The following is a 22748-nucleotide window of genomic DNA, read 5'->3' as shown; positions in this document are numbered from 1 at the left end:
GACAGGACAGAAACCTCAACAAAGCAGGCCCTCATGTTACATAAAGCCTTTTTGATTTGTCCTTAAAAAGACATTGGCACAGACATTTTTTCCTCTTTTCAACTATTTTTTTTATTTATTTTTATTTTATGTGCATTGGTGTTTTGACATGGGTCAGGTCCCATGAAACTGGATTTACAGTTGTGGGCTTCCAGGTGGGTGCTGGGAATTGAACCCAGGTCTTCTGGAAGAGCAGTCAGTGCTCTTGACTGCTGAGCTACCTCTTCAGCTCAGGCACAGACATTTCTAAGCCTGCTTTCTCACCTACGAAATGGGCTGTTAGTAGTTCTAGCTTTACATTCATCCCCAGTTAGTTCTATCATCTGAGTTTCTTGCTTAACTTAAAAAAAGCTTTAGGCAAGTGTGTGTGTGTGTGTGTGTACGTACATGTGCTACAGTGCACATGTAGAGGTCAGAGGACAACTTGTAGAAGTCAGTTCTAACATGTGGTCTGAACTCAGGCCATCAGACTTCAGGGAGAGTGTCTTTACCTGCTAAGTCATCTGACTGAACCCCTGTTACTTAACCTTTAAGCAATATAAGCAATCTTCAATAGATTTTTTAAAAGTCCATACTGTTAATTATTAGCATCAAGCAGTACTACATTTGAACTGGAGCTAAGACTTAATGTTTCAGCACTGTGGCATCATGAATACATTACCGTAATCAGACTTTGTCTCAGCTTCACAGACGAGGTGAGGAGGGATACTCATGGCTTTACTTCTAGTTAGTAGAAATGGCACAATTATTTAGGAAAGAGACTCAGAAAGAAATGCAGAGTAGAGTCAAGAGGTTTAGGTATGAGGCTGATGCCAGATAAGTTTTTTATTATATTTAAAAAAAAAAGAACAAACCAGTGGAACTGGAAATAAAGGTAAGTCGTTCAAAGTGAACGAGAGTTGAAAGGTCTACCATTCCTCAGTGGCAGGCCTTGGACCCTCTGCCCAAGCCAGGTTGAACCCAGCCAAGATGCTGGAAAGCAGAGCACACGGTTGTGCCCATTAAGGCAAGAAGGGCAAGAGACCCCACAGCTCCTCGAGACCGCTTGCTGGGGTCTGAAAAACAAGAGAGCAGAAGTTACCAGAACATCCACAAGCCATTCTGTTCTAGCATCTGAGGTCATATGTTCAACCACCTGTTCTTGGGAGGTTGACCAACTCTACCGTTGGGCTATCAGTATGCAGGAAGCTATATGCAAAGTAATTCTACAATAGCATTGCCTAGACTTTGGAGAACTCTGTAGCAGCATTGTCTTAGGACCTTTAGGAGTGTTTGTTTCCTTCCAGAACGAAGTACAGCCTTTTCCTCTCTCTTTGCTATCCATTTATCCACTTAAACAGTGGCCAGGTTTCGCCATTATAACCCTTCGGTTTGATTCCTGGGGGTTATGGTTAGCTGCTCAATATTTATATGCCTGTTTCCTCATCTATAAAACGGGCTGTTAACTGTACCCAGAACTGCTACAAGGTTGCATAGCCTACATAAAGCTCATAGACAAGCAACTGGCACACAGAAAATGCTCAAAATTTGTTACTCTTCTAAGGGCAGTAAGAATAAATAGACCTTTCATCTCAATTATTAAGCCACTTCCTCATTTCACATTTTATCATATTTTATATACATGGGTATTTTGTCTGCATGTGTGTCTGTGTACCACTTGCATGGATCCCCTGGAACTGGCATTGCAGGCTGTTGTTGGCTGCCATGTAAGGCGCTGGGAAACAAACCTGGGTCCTGCAGATGAGCAGTCCGTCCTCTTAACAGCTGAGTCATCATCTCTCCCGTCTTAACCTCCCCCTCCACTTTAAAGCTCAGCTAAGAGTCAAAATATAGAAACTAAACTTTAAAATTTGCTTGGGGGCTAGACAGATGCAATGGTTAGGTGCACTCGCTGCTCCTGCCGGGGATCAGTGTTTAGCCGTCAGCACCCATGTCAGGTGGGTCACAACCACCTATAACTTCAGCTCCAGGGGATCTAGCATGCGCTCTGCCCTCTGTGGGCGCATCCACACAGGTGCACAATGCACATTTTAAAAGATACATTTAAAAAGTGTTTCCTTGGCTGACGTCAACATGTACTTACCTCCTGTGTAGTAGCCATATGCATAAAGAACTCGCCCAACAATCCAGGCTAGGCCCAGGCCAGAAGCTATGCGCTAAGATAAAAGGACAATTCAGCGTTTGAGTTGAGGAAACAGACCTTGGTGAACACCTAGAGCTGACTACTCTTGTGTTGGCTGAAAGTGAGGTATTTCCCACTAAGGAAAGAATGTCATCATTTGTTTGGTCAGGAAAAGCCAAGACCCGTTGTTGTCTATAATTGCATGCTCAACTGGGAGGTGCAAATTAGCTTTCCCCATGGGGATGGGCGCAGTTTCTTGCTCTGGGCAACTGGGGGAACTGGTGCTGGAGCTCAGGTCAAGGGCAGTCAGACCTCAAGGTTCCAGGGTGAGTCAAAAAAGGAAACCCTGATGTCTGAAATGTGACCCTGGACCCCACACTGACTCAGCAGCTCCTGGCTGCACTGTTCCCATGATGACATTTGCTGGAAATGGTTGGACACAGTAGGAGTGGAGATGGACAAGAAAAGGTGAGGAGGATGTATAGTGAACCCCGAATATGTGTACTCTGAGAGGAAAAAGCCTCTCTATTCCCAGCACCCTTGACAGGAGAGAGTAAAACCTATGTAGGATGAGAAATATTTTCCTCTGTTTCATCCTGAGTAACCCATCTATCTGGCCAGAATGAGTAAGAGGGGAAAAGGTTGGGGTAAGGTGAGCAGGTGACCCTCCACTGGAATGGGAAGTCTTTCTGACTATGTGTTGCTTTTATTGGTTAATGAATAAAGAATCTGTATTGGCCTACACAGGGCAGAATAGAGGTAGGCAGGGCAAACTAAACTGAATGCTGGGAGAAAGAAGGCAGAGTCAAGAGATGCCATGTAGCCGCCAGGGGGAAAGACGGGAGCTGTCAGCTGGAACCTTGCTGGTAGGCCACAAGCCTTGTGGTAAAATATAAAATAATAGAAATGGGTTAATTTAATATGTAAGAGCTTGTTAGAAGTGTGCTATAGTGATCAGTGATTTAATTATTTCATTATTTTTTTTTTGTTTTTTTGAGACAGGGTTTCTCTGTGGTTTTGGAGCCTGTCCTGGAACTAGCTCTTGTAGACCAGGCTGGTCTCGAACTCACAGAGATCCGCCTGCCTCTGCCTCCCAAGTGCTGGGATTAAAGGCGTGCGCCACCACCGCCCGGCTAGTGATTTAATTTAATACAGTTTCTGTGTGGTTATTTCGGGGCTGAGCAGCCAGGGAAATGAACAAGGGCCCTCCTACAACACTCCACAAGTCCTTTTCCAATTTGGGAGTGCTGTCAGTGGTGCTGGTTGCTATGGCAGGGTTTTGTTTGAGTTGACTCTGGGTAAGAAGTCTTGGCAGGAGGATGAAGAACTATAGACAAAGCCCCAGCTACTCTCTGCCTAAGCTTGGTCTCTGCCAGGCTGTTCTTTACTACGGTGCTGAGTAATTCCTAGCAATTTCGGAACAATGGTTTGGTGTTTGGCTGTACAGATGCCTGCCGGTCCTGGTCACTGCCATGACCTTGGTTTGAGTAAATGTCTGCTAGAGCTGTCGCGATGCCATGGCCTTCTCGATGCTGGGCGCTCCAGACAGCAGCTCTTGCTTCCTCACGTCTTGAGTTTAGCTTACCTGTCACCTTCTCAGTAAGAGGCTGACCACACCATATTCAAAATCTCTGAGCTCCATGTTCCTTTTCCACTTCCTTGTTTGCTACAGGGCCCTTCGCAGCTTCTAACATCCCTGATAATTTACTTATGACGTTCTTTATGACCCCAATTAAAGGGAGGCTCTGTGAATCCTGGTGGCTGCCTGTCTTGTTCACTGCTCTAGGGCGTGGGTAGATTTTGTTTTTTGTAGATGAATGAATGAGGAAAGTAAAAACACTCCCTGTGGATATGGACCTTTCAGAATTATATAGACCTGGGTTCAAAGTTCCATTCTTCTGTGGCTTAGCTGACATTGTGAAAGTTACACGGTGTCTAAGAGGCTCTCCCTGTCTGTAAAAATAGGTGAAATGCTGCCTACTTTAAAACACTCTGTAACAAATCACTAAATAAACAGATGGCGACTTGACACCGAGGCTCCTCCCCTAATGTTCATCTCCTTCTCCCTGCAGGCAGAGTGAACTACATCTAAACGGATGGATGACCAGCCCAAGGAGAAACTTACCGGGTGGTACACACCTCCCACGGTTAGAAAAAATAGGAAGGGAGGATACACTTCCAACCTGAAATAGACAGAAAGTCGTGTTTCAAAAAGTGTCCTCACGATGGCTGTTTATACAGAACTAAGGGACTTTGCACGCATGCTGGCAGGCTGGAAGCTCGGGAGTCCACACACTGGCTGGAGGGAGAAGGCTGGCTGCCGGGACCCACCTGCTTCTGCTCTGGATAGGAGTGGGTGAACTTTACATCCTGCAAACTCACGAGGAAGGCCTTGGCTTGGAGTAGACCTCCTAACGGCAGCACAGTCTGAAACGCCCTACAAGCTCGTGTGTCAACACCTGCTCTCTACTCGGTGGTACGGCTTTGGAGGGAGGATTGTGGGATAGTTTTGGACAGGGGCCTGATTGGCAGGTGTAGGCCACTGAGGGTAGGCTTTGAGGGTTATAGCCCAGCAGAGAGAGGACTCTGTTTCCTGTCTGCCTTTGTGATCATCTTCAAGTCTCTGTCATCTCTGCCATTATATCTTACATCATGGACTATGTCTTTTTTAAATTATGAGCCAAGAGAAAGCCTCTGTCCATTCAGTTCTCTGCATACACACACACACACACACACACACACACTAATTTACAATGAAAAGTAATGAATATTAATCATTTAGATGGGACCTGCAAACACTGCAGAGAGTCACATTAAAGGCATTGCTATGGCTACTGTTAATTGTCAACAGAATCTAGAATCACCTGGAGATGGGCATGCCCACGGAAGATTATCTTGACTGTGTTAACTGAGGTGGAAAAAATTGTCCACTGTGGGCAGTACCATCCCCTGGCTAGGACCTGAACTGTGTAAGTAGAGAAGGGAGCTGAGAAACAGCAGGCCTTCATAACACTCTCTGCTTATTTTTATTTTAATTTTTTTCCAAGACAATGTTTCTCTACCCAGGATGTCCTTGAACTCATTCTGTAGACCAGGCAGGCTTACCTTGAACTCAGAGATTCGCCTGACTCTGCCTCCCCAGGGCTGGTTATTAAAGTTGTGCATCACCACTGACCAGCTCAGAAGTTTTTCCGTTCTAAAAAGTCTTACTTTTGCTCATTATTCAATCTGTTCACCCAGTAATTTAATATGCTTTTTTATATGAGTGTGTGTGTATGTGTGTGTGTATCAATACTATGACTCACATGTGTAAGTTAGGCTTGGTTCTCTCCTTCCACCATGTGGGTCCTGGTGATCAAATTTAGATTATCAGGTTTGGCCAAAAGTGCCTTCATTTTGAGCCCCTGCCTGCCCCCCACTAATGTTTTAATCATACTTTTAATGAGGGAACCATGATTGTCATGTTATCACTCAGCAAATTCAGAGACTCGGGGCTGAGATGATGGGCATCTTTGCTGCCTGGCAGCATGACACTCACGTGTTCTGGTGGGCTCGCTGGATGCAGTTGAAGATATGCCCGTTGTCAGGATCTGTGCTGTACATGGCCGGGTACTGTGAAAGCAAAGGCCAAGCAGAGGATGAGTGTTGAGAATTAACCAGCCCTGAAACTGAGACATTCCAAAGCACCTTCTACGGTACTCCTGATGGACGAGCACTGACTTCGGCTTCAGTCTCTGTAGTGACAAGGCTTTCAGTTCTCAGAAGCTAGCAAGAACCTGTGACTTATGTTCTGGTTGCAAAAGAGAGGGGAGTGGCCCCTGCCTAGTCAGTGCTTCTCACTGATGCCATAAAGCAATGGTCTGCAGATGCAAATTCAGAGAGACCGGAGAGAAATGGCTGGTCCCCAGGAATCATCACACACCACATCCCTTTAAAATTTCCCTTACTAGGGAACAGATAATTGAGTGTGTGAGACTGCTATTGCAAGTGCCCACTAGGATAAAAAGAGAAGCAGCCCGATAGGAACACTTGAAGGAACCTCCAGGGGGAGTCTAATTACAAGATGCTAGATGCAAACAGACATCTAATTGCTCCCCAGGGATAGCTTTAGAAGTTCCCCTTCTAGTTCGGCCAGAGCTAAAGGAAGTATTTAACAGACTTCCTTTTTACAACAACCGGCTAAACCCAGGTTAAGCCCAGCCTCTCTTCTCTACTTAGGAAACAGGGAAATCAATTGAAGCTATCACTTGTAAAGTGGCAAACTAGGAAACAATGCTGCTAATTCATCCTTCTTTAAGATGTCCCTAGCAAATAGCTCTAGGTAAAAAGGGACTTTTAATCCTAGTAGGCCTGGTCTTTCTACAGAGGGGCCAGAGTCCAACAAGGTGCAAACCACATTCCAGCAATCCTAGTATTTCCTGCCACTCAGGAACAGAATTCGAATAGGCACTATCCAGAGACGGCTACTACCTGCCACTAACAACTCAGATCTCCTTCCATGATTGAAAGCTCACCTTTGGATTAGCCGTGGCCTCAGGAAGCCCACGCGAGCACCCGCCTGTGACCCCACTTACCTCCACCTTGTACTTCTTGCGGGCTTTGCCCACGTTGATGGCTAGGTGGAGCACCATCACGAAGCTGGCAGCGCCAGTGAGGAGCACGAATCCATATTCCTTAGAGAGGACAGTCATCTTGGCTCTGTGGAAGAAAGCACGCCACCGTGGGAAACTAACCCAACACCGTGGACACTGTGTGGTGTGAGGCCTCAGAGAGCACGGTGCCTCATCACCGGCAGATGTATACAGATCAAAAAGTCAGCTCAGCGCTGGGAAGGTGGCTTAGTAGGTCAACTGTTTGCTGTGTAAACATGAGGACCTGAGTCTGGATCCTTGGAGCTCACTGGCTAGCCAGTTTAATGAAAAAGGTTAGCTGCAGGTTTAGTGACAGAACAAAACCCCAAGTCAATCGCTGGTCCCTACATGAGCATGGGCAGGTGAGAGCCCCTGCACAGACAAGCGCGTGCACACATACATATATCACACATACATCACATGTGCATACACCATGCATACATATGACACACACACCCTGCCCAATAATTTAAGACATCATGCATACATATGACACACACATCCTGCCCAATAAAAACAGATGTTTTTAAGACATCAACAGAAATACCACCGTGTATTAGATGACAGAATTAAAAATTGCTCCACTATGCAGTATAGTCTCAGAAAAGTGAATACAGGTCCTTCCTTTTTTCCTTCTTCCTTCCCTCACCTTTTTTCCTTTCTCTCTATCTTCCTTTCAGTTTTAAAAACAGATTTTATTCCATTCTTATTTATTTATTTGTGTGTGTATACACACACCCATGTGCACATGCAACAGTGTGCACATGGGGATTAGAGGACCTGCTTGCAGAAGTCTGTTCCCGCCTATCACCACGTGGGCCCCTGGGGGCAAACTCCAGCATCAGCTTTGGCAGCTGGCACCTTCACCCACTGAGCTATCCCATGGACTCCTTAATTTCAGTTTTTGAGGCTGTGTAGCCCACGTTGGCCTGGTACTCAAGATAAAACCCAGAGTGGTCTCAACCTCACAGCAATCATCCTGCCTCGGCCTCGCAAGTATGGAGATTACAGGTGTGAGCTGTTCTAGCCTGCTATGTATTTATTCTCTTTGACTCAACATCCATTTACAGAGTTTACCTGTATCGCTGCGGTAGTCACTGTTGTGTGCCGCTAACATTTGCAGTTGGAAGTATTTAGCACGGTGCCCTTTAACAAAGTTGTACCCCCGACAGTGGTTTCTGGGGAGGGCTACTGTGAGGTCAGAACCTTGTGACCGCCCTTCCACCTTGATCCTGGTCACACGCTGGCATGGTTTTAGAAGTCAAAATTGTGAAACCCTGTTCTGATATCAAAACGTGGCTCCCCAGCCGATGGTGTGGACAAGACACATAGCCTGGCAGACTCTTGAGAACCCAAGCTGCCTATCAAATCATCACTTCAGAACAAGCCCCACAAGAGTCCCCATGTCGGAAACTTATTTTGAAATCCATAAAAAGTTGGCAATACAAGCTAAAGCTAAACAAGTGTTAACTACAGATGCGGTGGTGGCTATGTGGTTTAAAGATACAATTCTCTGAATTTTTCTGACCACAAAGGAACTGTTGTTATAAACAACAGTTTTGAGGAAAAGCTGATCCTGGCTCAGCTTGCAATATTCAGCATTAAAACTCTTGTCTCAAAGGAAAGACATCAAATAAAACAAAACTTAGTAGGTGGAAGAAGCCCTAAGCATCTCATAGCCCACTGGGCTGCCCACTAACTTCTGTGAAATTTGAACACTAGATGGAAGAGTTCAGAGCATGCGTGCAGACAGAAAGGGCAGCTGCAACACGTGAGAGTGTGCTAAGGTGACTCACCACCTCATGCAAGGCTGCCAGAGCCAGGAGCTCCTGTGTGATCTCTTCAGTTTAAAAATGCCCTTCTCACTGCGTTGTGGTAGCTCTTCCTATAATACTAGCATTCGGAAGGCAAAGGCAGGTGGATCTCTGCGAGTTCAAGGCTAGCCTGATCTACAGAGCGAGTTCTAAGACAGCCAGTGCTTTTCCACAGAGAAACCCTGTCTTGAGAGAAAAAAAAAAAGCACCCATTTCTTGCTGTTTGTGAAAGCACACAGCAGGCAAATGCTTAAATGGATGAGGCAGGAAGATCATAAGTTTGAGGCCAATCTGTTACACCTTGAAGGGCTGGGGAGGGGGTTTAGCTGATAAGATGCGTGCTGAGTGTTAAGACAGAATAATAAAAGGACAGCTCTGCTGGCGCAAGAAATCCAATTAGGTCAAATCAAACCAAATCAAAATGCCCATCGTTTTATTAAGCATGATGTTCTCGGGTGGCCGAGCCATGATGGGGAGACAGGAAAACAGGGAGCCCATGCAGACCTGAAAACGACGGGATTCTCCTCTGGGAGTACACTTAAATACCCTGTGAGAGTGGTCCTGACCCTCCTCCCTGCCCCCAGGGGTCAGGACTTGGCATGCTGGGATTTGGAGTCCAGACTAATGCAACTCCCAGGTCAGGGAGGCTGGGATGGATGCCAGGGGCTGGGGACTATGCTCCCAACTTATCACTGAGCAACCATGGGAACCTGAGTTCAGTTCTTTGCACCCATGTAAAAAGTCAGGAAAGATAGCACAGTCATGTAATCCTAATTCCAGGAGCTTGTTGGACAGCCAATGTAACCTGATTGGTGAGGCCTGTGGTGTCAGGGAGAGACTCTGTCTCAAAAAACAAGATGTCTTCCTCCCGAAGAACAATAACCACCCAAGTTGTCTTCCGGCTTCCGCAGGCATGTGTATGCAAACACACCCACCCCGCCCATCTACACACCGGCACACTCACCAAGATGGAAAAAGTCTGTCTCTGACGAGCAGTGAGCTTCTACTCCAGCAGCCAGTTCAGGCTGTTGTCCTGCTGCAGAATGTTTCTAGTCATTCTTACAAAGGACAGGATTCCAGTCCCCCTACCATGAGAGAAACGCCCAGAGCTGGAGTGCTGCACCCAGAGTCTAGAACAGGAAGTGTTATGGGTAGGATTCACTCCAGATTCATACGACTCCAGTGGCCTCTTTCAGTCTTGCTTGCAGACTGAGAGCTGAACAAACCGTGGGGTCACAGTGTCTTTTTCAATATGAAATCTAGAGGTGAGCAAGTTGTTTGGGTCTTTAGAAAGTAAGTTTCTCAGTCAACGGCTCGGCAGTTGACAGCATTGGATGCTATTCCTGGTTTGATTCCCAGCACCTACATGGTAGCTCACAACCATCTATAACTCCAGGCCCAGGGGATCCAATGGCCACTTCTTTGTAGCATCTAAGGGCACTGCATTCATGTGGCTTAGATATACATGCAGGCAAAACACGCATGCACATCAAAATAAATGGAAAAATAAGGTTCTCCTAGCTTAAAAAGATAACATTTGAGTTCTAAGCACCCCCAGATTGGTCACCTCCCCCATCACAGCACACAGCAATTTTCAACAGCTTTCCCCTTTGTGGTCTTTACCCTGCCCCGCCCACTTGCCCTTCATAGGGACCAGACTGTCTCTGTGACTCAGCACAAGGTGCCTCCAGCACCTGCTCAGCTTCAGAGAACAAGGGGGCCTGGATGCTCTCCAAGTTTCTTCTCCTTCCTTCTCTTTTCAAGTTTATAAAGTCAACACAAATTAGATGCTACGGCAGTAATTATATACAAAAATACAGTGTGAATGCTGAGCACCTCCTTGAAAATGAAAAGCGATCCAGCCTACTTGCCATCCCTGGAGGGAAACCACTGCGGTCAAACAGGCATTGAGAACGAAGCTGCCTCTAAGGCTGTCGGCCTTTGTAAGGACAACGAAATGAAACACCGCCACTCTGGCTCGGTTTGCAAGTCCAGCGGCTCCAGCATGCAAGGGGAGAGCTAGGACCAGATCGGGTTTTAGAATTCATGAAAACACTCCAGCCAGGCAAAGCAGAACGAATGGGCTTAGTTGCTGACCCCTGTTTTCCTGATGTCAAGAGCAGCCAGGTGGGTGGCAAGTGCTTTGGGGATGAAAGTCTACTGCAGGTAAGAGCCACTCCCAACGCAACTGTCCTGTAATCTATAAGTAGAAACTGACATGACCGCCAGGTTCCTCTTTCAGGGCAGCAACACAGCCTGCTGGGTGTTCACACCTGGTGAGAGGCATCTCCTCACTTCATGGAGGGGACGAAACTGAGTATGAACCTAGGTGAGAACCAAGTCTGAAACAAGTCAGAGCCAAGGTCAAGAGGTGCTGGCGACACTTAGGACCCAGGACCTGGATGATTCAAGGCTTGCTCTGGCTTCAAAGCCTCTTTCCAGCACTAGAGCTTTTATGGTCCCAGAAAATACTATTTAAGCTCCCAAGGGCAGGAAGCAATTAAACGGTCCCACCCTACCTATGAACCACAATAATCAGAGCGGTGAGATTTGCATAAAGGTGCAGTCAGTGTCCCTTACAGTTGGGTGGCAATCAACAGCTGACTAATTGGGCTGAAGGTCCATTCAGCAGGAGGAAACAATGCCTGGTATATAGCCCAGTGCTACTGAGATCACCTTGGAAAATAATCCACTCCTGCCACTTTGCTAGGCCAACATAGTTCCTTACTGCGGTCAAAATCTTACTCTCGTCCCCATGGGGTAGGTGCAGTCACAGCAGCCTCTTTTTACAGAGAACGGAGATCACCACGGAAAACCACAGCAGGACAGGATGCAGAGATTGTGGAGAGTCTAGCCCCAACTGATGTTTATATCGCAGCTCCTGCATCTACCGCTCTGGGAACATCACGGCAAAAGGGGTGGAAAGACCGTGAGAGCCAGAAGACCAGAGAGTCAGCGACGGAACAGTCTCTCCTAGAAATGGCTGCAATGGCAATATCAATGGCTATGTTTTCATGGAAGGGAGACAATTTCATAGGGTCCCACCTCTAGGCAAAGAACTTCAGGCCACTCATGACTGCTGGGAGATGGAGAATGAGCCTGTCCCTGGGATGAGCCCTCTTACTGGTTGTTGATTGCCAAGTGGTCAGCTCTGAAACCATAGACACACAATAAAAATGGATTCAGCAGATTCTATTTAAATATATGTATTTAAATATATATACATATATTAAATATATGTATTTAAATACATGTATTAAACATATGTATTAAATATATGTACTTGTATGTATTGTATGTATACATTCTATATCTATATCTATATCTATATATATATAACAATAATAAAGTCAAAGAGGCAACCAACTTGAGGGAAGGACACAGGAAGAGTTTGAGGGAGAGCAGCTAGGAGGGGGCTGGAGGGAGGAAAGGGTAGGACATGATGTAATTCTATTTCAATTAAAAACATATTAGAAGGGACAAAACGAGAGAGATGCTGGTGAAGTGGGCTCAGTGGAAAAGGCAGAGAATTAACCCGAAGGTGGGGGACGGGGTGTCTGATACCAGAGTGGGGGGTTTGCAGAGACCACGTGATCTACAGTGGCACACCCTCTTAGGGAGGAGCTCTTCTGCGCTTGTGCACAGATGCAGGAATGCTGGATACTGCCTTCCAGGATGGCAGATGAGCCCTTCCCACACCTCCACACACCGACAAGGGAGGAGCCCTACTCTGGATACCTGATCTGCACTCAGAGAAGACAATGAGAACAGGCCTAAGGTCTGTGGGAGGGACCACGTGGCTTGGCATTCCTATTGCTCCTGGTATTTGCAGGTGCTTGCCAACGGCAGGACAGCGACTTAAGGTGGTTCTCAAGAAAGCTCCCCCCAGCCCCTCCCACACAAAGAAACATTGCTCATCATGTTATACAGGACCTGGCAACAGTGTTCATCTGAACTGTTTGCTTTTGCTTTTCTTCCCTCCAAAGCATCTATTGAAACCGTGACAGAAACTGGATTACGAATTACATAGAAAGAAGAATCTAGAACAGAGGTCTGCACCATAGTTCCTAAAGACTTGAGTGCAAGGAGCAAATATGGTTAGGCCTTCAGAATAGAATAGTACCAGCTTAATTTAGTCAAGGTTTGCAATCACTTAATCGTCAGCTAAATCTTGTTTTCTGACACTAGGGAGAAGGGATGGGTGTTCTCAGTCCTTAGAGGGTGGCCTGTAGGCCAGGGTGCACCAAGAACGGGAAGGCAGTTTAGATCCACACCCAGGCAGCTTCTGCCACACCCTGGGTTGTTAGGAATTCAAAGCCAACAGATAGCTTACAGTGCCAGGCCGGAGGAGCTGATAACTGGTAGACAAACCCTCTGGTGTGAGCACCCCCTCTGGCGTGAGCACTCTCTCTGGTGTGAGCACCCCTTCTGGTGTGAGGACTCAAGTGGCCTGCACACATCTAGCTGATCACACACCTGCAGCTCTTTTATTGACCCACCAAGATAAGGCTCTGACCTTTGAGAACTTTGTCCTGGACCTGGTCTTCATGGTCAGGACATAACAGCTCTGCAGTGAATGCTCATTCCTGTGTTTCCCACAGACTAACTGGCCACCGTAACATGCACCTGCACACAGAAACTACAGGACATGAGCCTCCTATTTGTGGTTTTTCATAGTCACTTGCACAAATACAGAAACTCAGCTGAGTGCTGCGGCAGTTCCCAGTCTTCTAGAGGCTGTGTTAAGACACGTCCCCTCCCAGTTTCTGAGTCATCAGGGCTCCAGTGGGGCCTCTGAATACAACCATCAAAAGTTCCCAAAGATGTTGATCCCTGCCCAGAGATCACATTTTTAAAACTGTTATTTAAGCGGGGGTGGGGGTCAGGGGTAGGGTGGAGAGACAGTTCGGCTGCTTTTCTAAAGTACCTGGGGTCAATTTCCAGCACCCACATGGCATTTTACGACTGTCTCTTATTCCAGTTCCAGGGGATTCAATGCCGCCTTCTGGCTTCCACAGGCACAAAGCACCTATATGGTACACAGGCACAATGCAGGCAAAATACCCCTACACATAAAAATAAACAAATGAGATTTTAAAAGACCATGTTAGGGAAAAAGGAAGTTGTAGGACGAGATGATTGGATCTGAGCCGCACTCCGGAGCATGTCCCTGTCTTGGTGTTCCGTACAAAGCTTTCTACTGGGTGCTCCTAGAACCCTCCTTTCCCTGCAGCATCTCCAGAACACGATGACGGGGCTGCAGGGCGAGCTGAGGCTAAATGTTTCACTAGCACACACCACAGGACCAGTGCATCTTCTTGGGTTTAACATTTGGCTCAACACTAATTAAACAAGTGAGCAAGAGAGGTTTTTGTTGTTTTTTTTTTTTTTTCTTTTCCTTTGAGATTTTACCTAGTGAGCCTGGCCTGTGACAGTCTCTGCTTTCCTGGATCTCTCTTCACAGTCACAATCACCAGACGTCAAAGGAGCTGGAGTTTAAGGCTTTTCACGCTGCAAGTGTGATGCTCACTGCTACAAGAGGGCTTTGGGGAGACCGCTGCTGTTTACACCACGAATTGCTGTACCTCAAAGTAAACAAGCAGCCCTATAAGCTAAGCGAAAGACATATTTAAGGGCGTGGTAGGATCTTCAATAAACTTAATAGGGATTTTTTTTTTCTGGCAGAAATAACAAAATAGGAAATTATTTCACCCATACATGTTGAATACTTAACATGGGACTGAGGACATGCAGGGTAGAGACTTTACATAAACTAACCCTCTCCATCCTCAACAATCCTCTGTGGCAGGGGCAATCACTGCCATTCTCACTCACAGGAGGAAACTGAGGCAAAGAGGAATTTCATCATTTGCCTACGCCTTTGTCACTGGTGAATACTGGGGTCTGGCAGACATACTAGTGTCTAAGCTGTTTGCTACTACGTCGCCCAGCAGAGCTTGCACTTTACAAGTTAGAGGCAGCAATAAGGAGCAGTCCTTGGCAGAGCTTTTGTCCTGGTCGTACTGTCGCACCCCGCTTCTGTTCCGGAGCAAAGCAGCCTGCAGGAGGCTGGAGTTAAGCAGAGGCTCGTCTGGTTTCACCGCACCGGGGATCTAACCCTTCACATGCTTGGGACTAAACATATACAAAGTCCCAGCCTCCTGGGCGTTTTGAATATTTTACCCCCAGGGTTGGCTCTGCCACTGAGAAAGAGAGAGTTACTACTTCCTTTCCATGGAGGATGGCCTTTTATAGCTGCTGTTATTTTCTTCTCCGTTAACAGCCCTAGTTAGAACCAATACAGTGCTGAACAGAAAAGGCAAAAGTGGACCCAGTTGTCCTGCTCCCCATACAGGGAGGAAGCAGTCAGTTTCTCACCATTACATATGATGTCATAGGAGGTTTCCATCAATGCCTCTATGGAGAATGTTATAAATCTAATTATTTTGCTATGTTCAAAACATAGCAACATTTCTATCTAAAGCTTTAAATTTTTAATAAAGTATCTCCCCCTTCGCAAAGTGCCCCAGGCCATGGTGGGTTTCCAGGAAAGTGAGGGTACTCTGGAAACCAGCCCTTGATGTCTACAGGGACAGAAGCGGAACAACGCTCAAAGTGACAGCCATGTAGTGTAGCTAGTTAGCAGACACTAGGGGTCTGTAGGTGTGCCACAGACACCATCCAGACCCTCAGTTTAAGAGCCATGAAATCTAGGCTTAAAATGTGGGATTGCTGTGCCACTTCCGGCTGTGAGGCAGCCTCATGGGAGCAGTTCATGGGCTCTTTGGCTCGGGTGTTCTCTTTCAGGAATCCTGCTGAGAGATTCTCCTGGGAATAGCACTACTCTGCTACTCCAGGTTTGATCAACCCTGTCTTTAATTCCTGCTTCTGCCACGGCTGGCCTTATCTCACTGGGGCAGAGTTTCTTCAGATACAGAAAGGGCTCTGGGCAAGCCTACACTCAAACAGTTCTGGCTCAACAACTCTCTTTCACTGTGTACCCAAGTCCTTTTGGCTGCCCAGTGAAATTCCCCAGGGCACAATAAACATTGCATAAGTAGAACAAAAGACAGGATTTATGAATAGAGGCACTTGCCCCAAATAATTTACCAATCCTGAGTCACCAAGCTACACAGTACCTTAGGCTTTCTCAAATGACAGATTCTTTGCAGACCTAAGTATCGGCCTTCTCTTTGACTTTAAGCAAATAAAATTCAGATTAGACAATGACAACTTTTGCTTTGGTTTGTGATATTGTTCTCTTGCAAATTTTTAGCTGCTGTCTTGCATGAATACAACCAGAAAGTTGACCATGACAAAGTATTCTTAGCTCAGCTTGAAGTCATCATTCCCCCTAAGTCTCAAAGCAACCCTTACTCAATTGTGCCACCAGTCCAATTATTTTATATGGCAAAACCTTACAGTTTAATGGGAGTGACACAGGGATGATCAATTAAATGTTTGATTTGGTCACAAAGGATGCCTCTCAAAGTTCCACATACCAGACAGTTCAGCGAATTCCCAGGTAGGACTAAGGGCTCACTTCACCCACTAAAGCTTCTCCTGAGCCTGCTTCACTTCTGCCTCTGGATGTTTCCACAAAGAAACAGGCCTTCAAATGATCCCCTGACAGGAGTTTGCCCCAGGGAGATAAAGCCAGCAGTGGCAGAAGCAGGAACCAGAGACAGGGTTGATCAAAACTGGAGTACTAGAACAGTGATGTTTCCAGGAGAATTCCAGAGGCGAGCATCTCTAGCTGGTTCTCTGAAGCCCAGGAGGAGCTTGGTGGAGAAATGCAGGAAGTGAGAGGGGAGCAACACTGGGGGAATTCCGGACAGGTGAGAGACATGAGACTTCACTGTGTTCATCCTTTGCTTTCAGCGTGGCAGTTCTAGTCTACTTTCACAACCAACACATCAAACTCGTTTGTCAAACCTTTAAATAAGCACCGGTCAAATCCTCCTGCCTCTCCCTCCCGAGTGCTGGGACTACAGGTTTAGGGTGCCATACCCAGTACCCCTAATTTCCAGGCATTTAAGAAAAGGAATAAGGGGCTGGAGAGATGGCTCAGAGGTTAAGAGCACTGGCTGTTTTTCCAGAGGTGTCCTGAGTTCAACTCCCAGAAACCACGTGGTGGCTCACAACCATCTATAATGAGATCTGGTGCCCTGTTATGGCCTGCAGGCATACATGCAGGCAGAACACTGCATACATAATAAATAAGTTTTTTAAAAAAGGAATAAGAATCTAAGCGCCGAAACTACATACTGCACCGAATGGCGATGCAGGTTCAGTAGTTATTTTTAAAGTGCTACAAACAGAAAGCTAGCCGAGCAAATGCAGCCTGATCTATTGAGCACCAGCTTGCTGATTCAAGTGAGGCCAGCTGCAGCAGGCAGGACATAGTGGGTCTATCCAGGACCTCATAGTCTTCAGTTCCTCCTCAATGTACTGCTAGCATATCTGGAAGCCAGTCATATTGGGAAGATGGAGGACCTGCCTCTTTAATTCAAACACATTCAGGGCTACATCTGAACAGCCACAGCTTAGCCATGTTCAGGCTTCAGATGATGTTTTAGTTCCAACACTGTGGTGAATTGTCTGTACTGAAAACAATTGTTAAATATGTTCCTGGGCTGGCAGGAGGTGGAGGAAGGAAGGGTCAGGAAGGCTTCTTGGCTCTTGATGATGAGATGACAAGCTTGCATGGTTGTGCCAGTTAAGGTCAAATCCGAAAATGACAAGAAACTAAACAGAAATGCTCGGGTGACGATCAATCTTCTTTCAGAAAAAATGGCAGTTCTGTTCCCCAAGAATTCAAGGACGTTAGATTTGTTAGTCAGGTTTCCCTTGTGTATGATGACAGGTTTCTTAACATGACAGGTGTACGCTGTAAAGATTTGTTACTCGCATTAGATTACTAAAACACTGATTGGCCAGTAGTCAGGCAGAAAGTATAGGCAGGGTGATCAGATGAGGAGAATTCTGGGAAGAGGAAAGGCAGTGAGTCAGTCACCAGCCAGATACAGAGGAATCAAGATAAGAATGCCTTACTGAGAAAAGGTACCAAGTCACATGACTAAACATAGACAAGAAGTATGGATTAATTTAAGTTGTTAGAGTTAGTTAATAATAAGCCTGAACTAACAGGCCAAATAATTTAGAATTAATATAAGCTTCTGTGTAACTGCTGTAGGACCAGACGGGACAGAAACTTTCATCAACAGGTTTCTCTTATGTATGGTGGCAGAGACTCTCCATGCATAATGTTCCATGAACCAGGGTACCCTGACACCTGACTTGGAATTTTGGGTCATGGCAGATAGCCTAGAGTTGAGCCTCCCATGACACAGGGCTCCAGACACATTTCACATCATGCTTCTAATGGTTTGAAGGCAACAACCTTAGACAAGAAAAGAGAGATAATACGGAATACAAGCAAAAAAAGAGATGCCAAAAAAATTATCAGGTGAAGCCAATTTGACAAATTCAGTTAGGCCAAAGCATTTTACATAGAGGACTGCTTGCCTCCAATTCCATGCCTGCCACTCCCTCAGAGCGAGTCCTTCTCTTCTCCATTGTATTATACATGCCATATAGCACTCCAGGGGCAGGGCTGCAGTGAACTGAGAAGGAAGCTCTGAACCTCTAGAAAGCAGTCAGGGTGTGAGAGCAGAGTGCACACACAGAGGAGGGGAAACACCGGGACGGAAGCCATGAAGGCTATTGCGATGATGTGTGAGAGAGAACACAGGTACGGAGACAGCAAGTGTAGAGGTCCACAGACCCATCCATGTTTACACGGTAGAGAAAGGAGGCCAGAGGGACTGAAGGGTAGTTAGAGACTGAAGGGAGAGTAGGAGGAGAATATTATTTACAATACTTATTTAGTACGGACTAAGCCCTGTTTTCAGCAGTTCAATATCAACTCATTTAACTTCCCACAGCATGTATTACTACCTCTGCTTTGCAGGTGAGGGAATTAAGCATCAGAGAGATTAAATAATGTCCTTGAAAACACACAGCTACCACAGAGCAAAGCCTGAATTCCCACACACCCAGGCAGTGTGTCTCCAGATCCAACAGTTTTGGCCTTGGCCACGCTGTCTCTGAACCAAGCCGAAGAGCAAGTTTGACAACAATCGACCCTCTCTTGAGTATAAAACATATTAACAAGAAGGTAAAGCTAATAATTAGCTCCAAGCCCATGCCTGATTACAGACTGTGGTGTTTCTAATTAGAAAGGGGAAAGAGTATCTTGGGAAAGATCCAGAAAAGAACATTTTAGTGTACAACTGTATGAGAAAAGGGGTCGAGTGAAGAACAATCGTGCCAGTCTCCTGGCGTATAGCTTGGCAGGGCAGTGCCGAAGCTGGCTGGCACTTCATCTCACCATCGTGAACCCCACAAACCTGTCCATTAACATTGCACAGGAGCGTACGGTCACAGGGCAACAAAGCTATAACTTCCAGAAGAGGAAAAAGTCTTGAATGAGTCACACTGATACTAGTTGGATTTTCCATCACCAGAAATAAAGACAGCTTAGAGCTATTTTAATTCTTAACAGATGCTATATCCCTGGGAAGATACCAGCCATGAAGTGAAGGAACCAACCACCTAGGTGGATGGATTTCATCTGGCTTGACACTCCCATGTCTCTTGGAAGGTAAAGCGGACTTTGGCATAATCATTTGCATTTTTCTATCTTTAAAAAAAAATCTGCCATTCTTTATTTTATTTTTACTATTTAATGTGTGTGTGTTTGTGTCTGAAAAGGCTAGAAATGTATGAGTGTATGCTACAGGTATGTGTATTTGTAAGGCCAGAAGGTGTTAGATCTCCTAAAGCTAGGGTTACAGGTGGTTGTAAGCCTCTGACGTGGGTACTGGGACAGAACTGAGGTCTCCTGGAAGAGCAGCAAGTGCTCATAACTGCTAAGCCATAGCCCTAGCTCCCATGTGCATTTCTTAAGCTGAAGAAGTATAAAGTATCATTTACTTAAAAAGAGAAAAACTCGTCTGTTACAGGACACAGTTATACTCTCCGAATGTGGGGCACTGAGGCAGGTGGATTGAGAATGCGAGGCAAGCCTGGGTCTGTGAAGATCGTCTCAAAACAAAGAGGTGGGCAATGGTACACGAGTATTAGAGTTCACATTCCAGTTGATGAGCAGATTCTGTCTAGAAAGAACTCAAAGGGTAACAAGGGGACCTATGAAATTCTCAATGCATTTGGGAAACAATGCGGTTTTCCTGGTCTAGCGGCTGCATTTCTCTCCGCAGAGAGGCAAATGGACCCTGAGAGAGAACTAATCTTACACAGTGACATCTGACGAGAAGAGCTAGTCTTTCTCTTTCCAGGGGACAGTAGACTCACAAGCAAGATCAACAAATTCAGTTGCAAGGGCTGAGGAGGTGGCTCAGACAGCTCAAGTGCTTGCCATAAAAGCATGAGTAATGGCATTCAGAACCCCACACCCATGTAAAAAGCCGCTGGGGCAATCCCTGTGCTCAGACAGGAGGGGCCCTGGTGCTCCCTGGCCAGCCAGGCTAGCTCAATTAGTGAGATTCAGTGAGAGAACCTGCCTCAAAAATTAGGTGGAACGTGATTAAGGAAGACACAGGTCTTCATACGCACATGCACTTTTTTTTTTTTAGATTTTATTTATTTATTATGTATACAACATTCTGCCTCCATGTATGCCCACATGCCAGAAGAGGGCACCAGATCTCATTACAGATGGTTGTGAGCCACCATGTGGTTGCTGGGAATTGGACTCAGGACCTCTGGAAGAGCAGCCAGTGCTCTTAATCACTGAGCCATCTCTCTAGCCCCACGCACATGCACTTGTAGCATGTATATAAGCAAGTTTGAAAATACACACACACACACACACCCCTTAGTTGCAGACGTAACAACAGCGTATTCTAAAGAGATATTGCTTTATAATTCTAAATGGTAATCAACTGTGGCCAGCAATGGTGCTCTGCATACAAATTCAGAATATTTAAGTATAAACATAGGGAATGATAGGTTTAAAATCAGTTAAATCGGTAGGTGTTAAACTACTTTTGATAGGTTCATCTGACATCTACTCATTCCAGGGGCTTTTTCAGCATCTCTTTGGATAGACACATCTTTCTTGTTTTTCTTCTCTGTGATGTCCTCCTATGAGGGAATCCACTTTTAGATCATTTCCTGCAGAACTCTATGCCAGCAGGAGGGATGCTAAGTAAGGGGAAGACTGCTTTTGTCCTTTAACAAGGTCTCAGTGGCCCAGGCTGGCCTTGAATTACCATTCTCTTGCCTCAGTCTCTCTGGTGCTAGGATTCCAGTGGCAGGCTTCTGCATCCATTAGAATTTTGTTCCTCAGTCTAAGGAAGCTCCAGGAGTGCAGTTTCTAAGGCTGGCCACAGTATCACTGTCATTTTATATATAGTAACACTGGTTAAAGAAAAAAAAAAAAGAGTCACTTGACAAAGTTTTCTATTTCTGTAACATTGTGTCAGGAAGAAGCTTAGCAGAACGTACTTCCCAGGGTGAAAGCACTTGTTTGGATTTCAGATGTAAGTTTTATTTAACTCCTTAGATAAATTTAGCTCCTGTGAGAATAAACATTCTGGATCCCCTGACTCAGACAATATACTCTCGTTACCGATACACTGAAATAAAACGCGACTGTAACCCCGACCAATAATAACCTTGGGTGCTTCCCGGAAACTACAGGCTGCAGGTGCCCTCAGATATTCCCCAGGGACGCCCTGGCTCCAACTCCTACAGCAAAATCTGCAGAAGACTCCGCAAGACCACACCTAAGCCGGCAGCATAGTCTGTAGAGCGCTGACTTCTCTCTGGGGCACCTCCTTTCCCGACTCAAGTCCCAACCCGCAGCGTTCCTTTCCTACCCATGCCACCATCTGTCTCTGTTTTTCCTCTACTTCCTTTGCCATACTCAAATGTACCCTAGGCTATTTGTATGCTGGTGCCTCCCAAGCAGAAAATTAGCAGAAGCCAAGACCTAGAGTGACTCACAGAGCTTCTACTCCCTACCACCATCCTGCAGTTGCCCCACCCGTGGTTCTGGGTCGCCCAGCAGGGACACAAGATAAAAAGGAAAAGTTGCAGACACGCAAGGAAAAGATCAGTGAAGATCCCTCCCCCTCCCCCAGCCCTTCTCAGGAGAGAAGTGTCTTTCTTATAGGATGGAGGTAGGAAAATGACCTACATTCAGGTTTCAATGCAAATATTTCTCCGAGGCGAGAGGAAAACAAACAATTCCCCCTGAGACCCTCCAGAAAGATCCTAGCAACAACACATGCACAGCAGAAGCGGCGCTTGTATGACACTTAGGAAACCTGTGCTAGATCCGCATGGCCACTTCCCACTGCAGAGCTCGGGTCTCCGGTCTCGGTACTACAGCTGCAGTGGGTAAGGTCAGGTGGACCCCGGAAGGCCGAAAGAGGGAGCCCCAGATCTTTACACAGCTGGAGTAGAGGAAGAAAGGAAAATAAAGAATTGAGGATGAGCTGACCTTGAGAATCTCCCTGAGTTATAGACAGCGAGGCGAGAGTCTCATCTAGTAGCTCAAAAGCCACCACTCCACCAAGGAGAGGATGCAGGGCGGGAGGAGGGTAGAGAAACGGAGAAATCGACCGACAAGAGAGAGGTTGGAGGGAGACCCTATTCCATCCCCAGTGGCTGAGATACAAGCGGTGCGCACGTAGGCGTTCAGGTGCCTCAGCACAGCTAAAGCGCCTGCAGCTCGCAGGTGCCAGCGCTTACCTGCTTCACCTTCACGCGCCTGGTGCAAACTGGAGCTGCGCAGCACTGTCTGGGTGCGGTTCCAGCGGTCCCGCAGGACCCGCCCCACTCCACCCCAGGCAGCGCGTGGCCACGCCCCTGGGCGGAGCTCTAGCCCAAGGACTGCCTCTGGCCTGGGAAGTTCTGGTTGTCTCTGAAGAGAGATTACATTTTCTCCCTGTTCCTGACGGTCCACACGTGCTTGCTTTTCTGGCTCTCTAGGCTACATAAACTTGCTCTCCTTCCCAGGTATCTCTTCGTGACCATAGTCCTAAACTGGTCCTGGTGTTTCATTCTTCCTGGTTGGAACTGGAGGAGCAGAAGCGCGTTAGTAATTCTTCC

General features: G+C 46.4%; 1 protein-coding gene across 1 annotated transcript; it reads right to left on the bottom strand.

Annotated features, from left to right (window-relative positions):
• Positions 1–832: 832 nt before the first annotated feature.
• On the bottom strand, positions 833–22539 carry Mgst3 (microsomal glutathione S-transferase 3). Its single transcript, XM_041663147.1, has 6 exons — positions 22389–22539; positions 6736–6859; positions 5700–5773; positions 4287–4344; positions 2123–2195; positions 833–1094 (listed from the first exon to the last, which is right to left on the bottom strand). Exons 2-6 carry the CDS (start codon positions 6850–6852, stop codon positions 958–960), a joined length of 459 nt encoding a protein of 152 aa, XP_041519081.1. The 5' UTR covers positions 6853–6859; positions 22389–22539; the 3' UTR covers positions 833–957.
• Between the last annotated feature and the right edge of the window lie 209 nt (positions 22540–22748).

The sequence above is a fragment of the Microtus oregoni genome, unplaced genomic scaffold (genome assembly GCF_018167655.1).
Source record: "Microtus oregoni isolate MIOR12 unplaced genomic scaffold, Mior012 000013F_ref0000133, whole genome shotgun sequence".
In the NCBI taxonomy this organism is placed as follows: Eukaryota; Metazoa; Chordata; class Mammalia; order Rodentia; family Cricetidae; genus Microtus; species Microtus oregoni.
The sequence above is the reverse complement of the archived record's forward strand: the minus strand, read 5'-3'. Positions and strand labels throughout refer to the sequence as shown.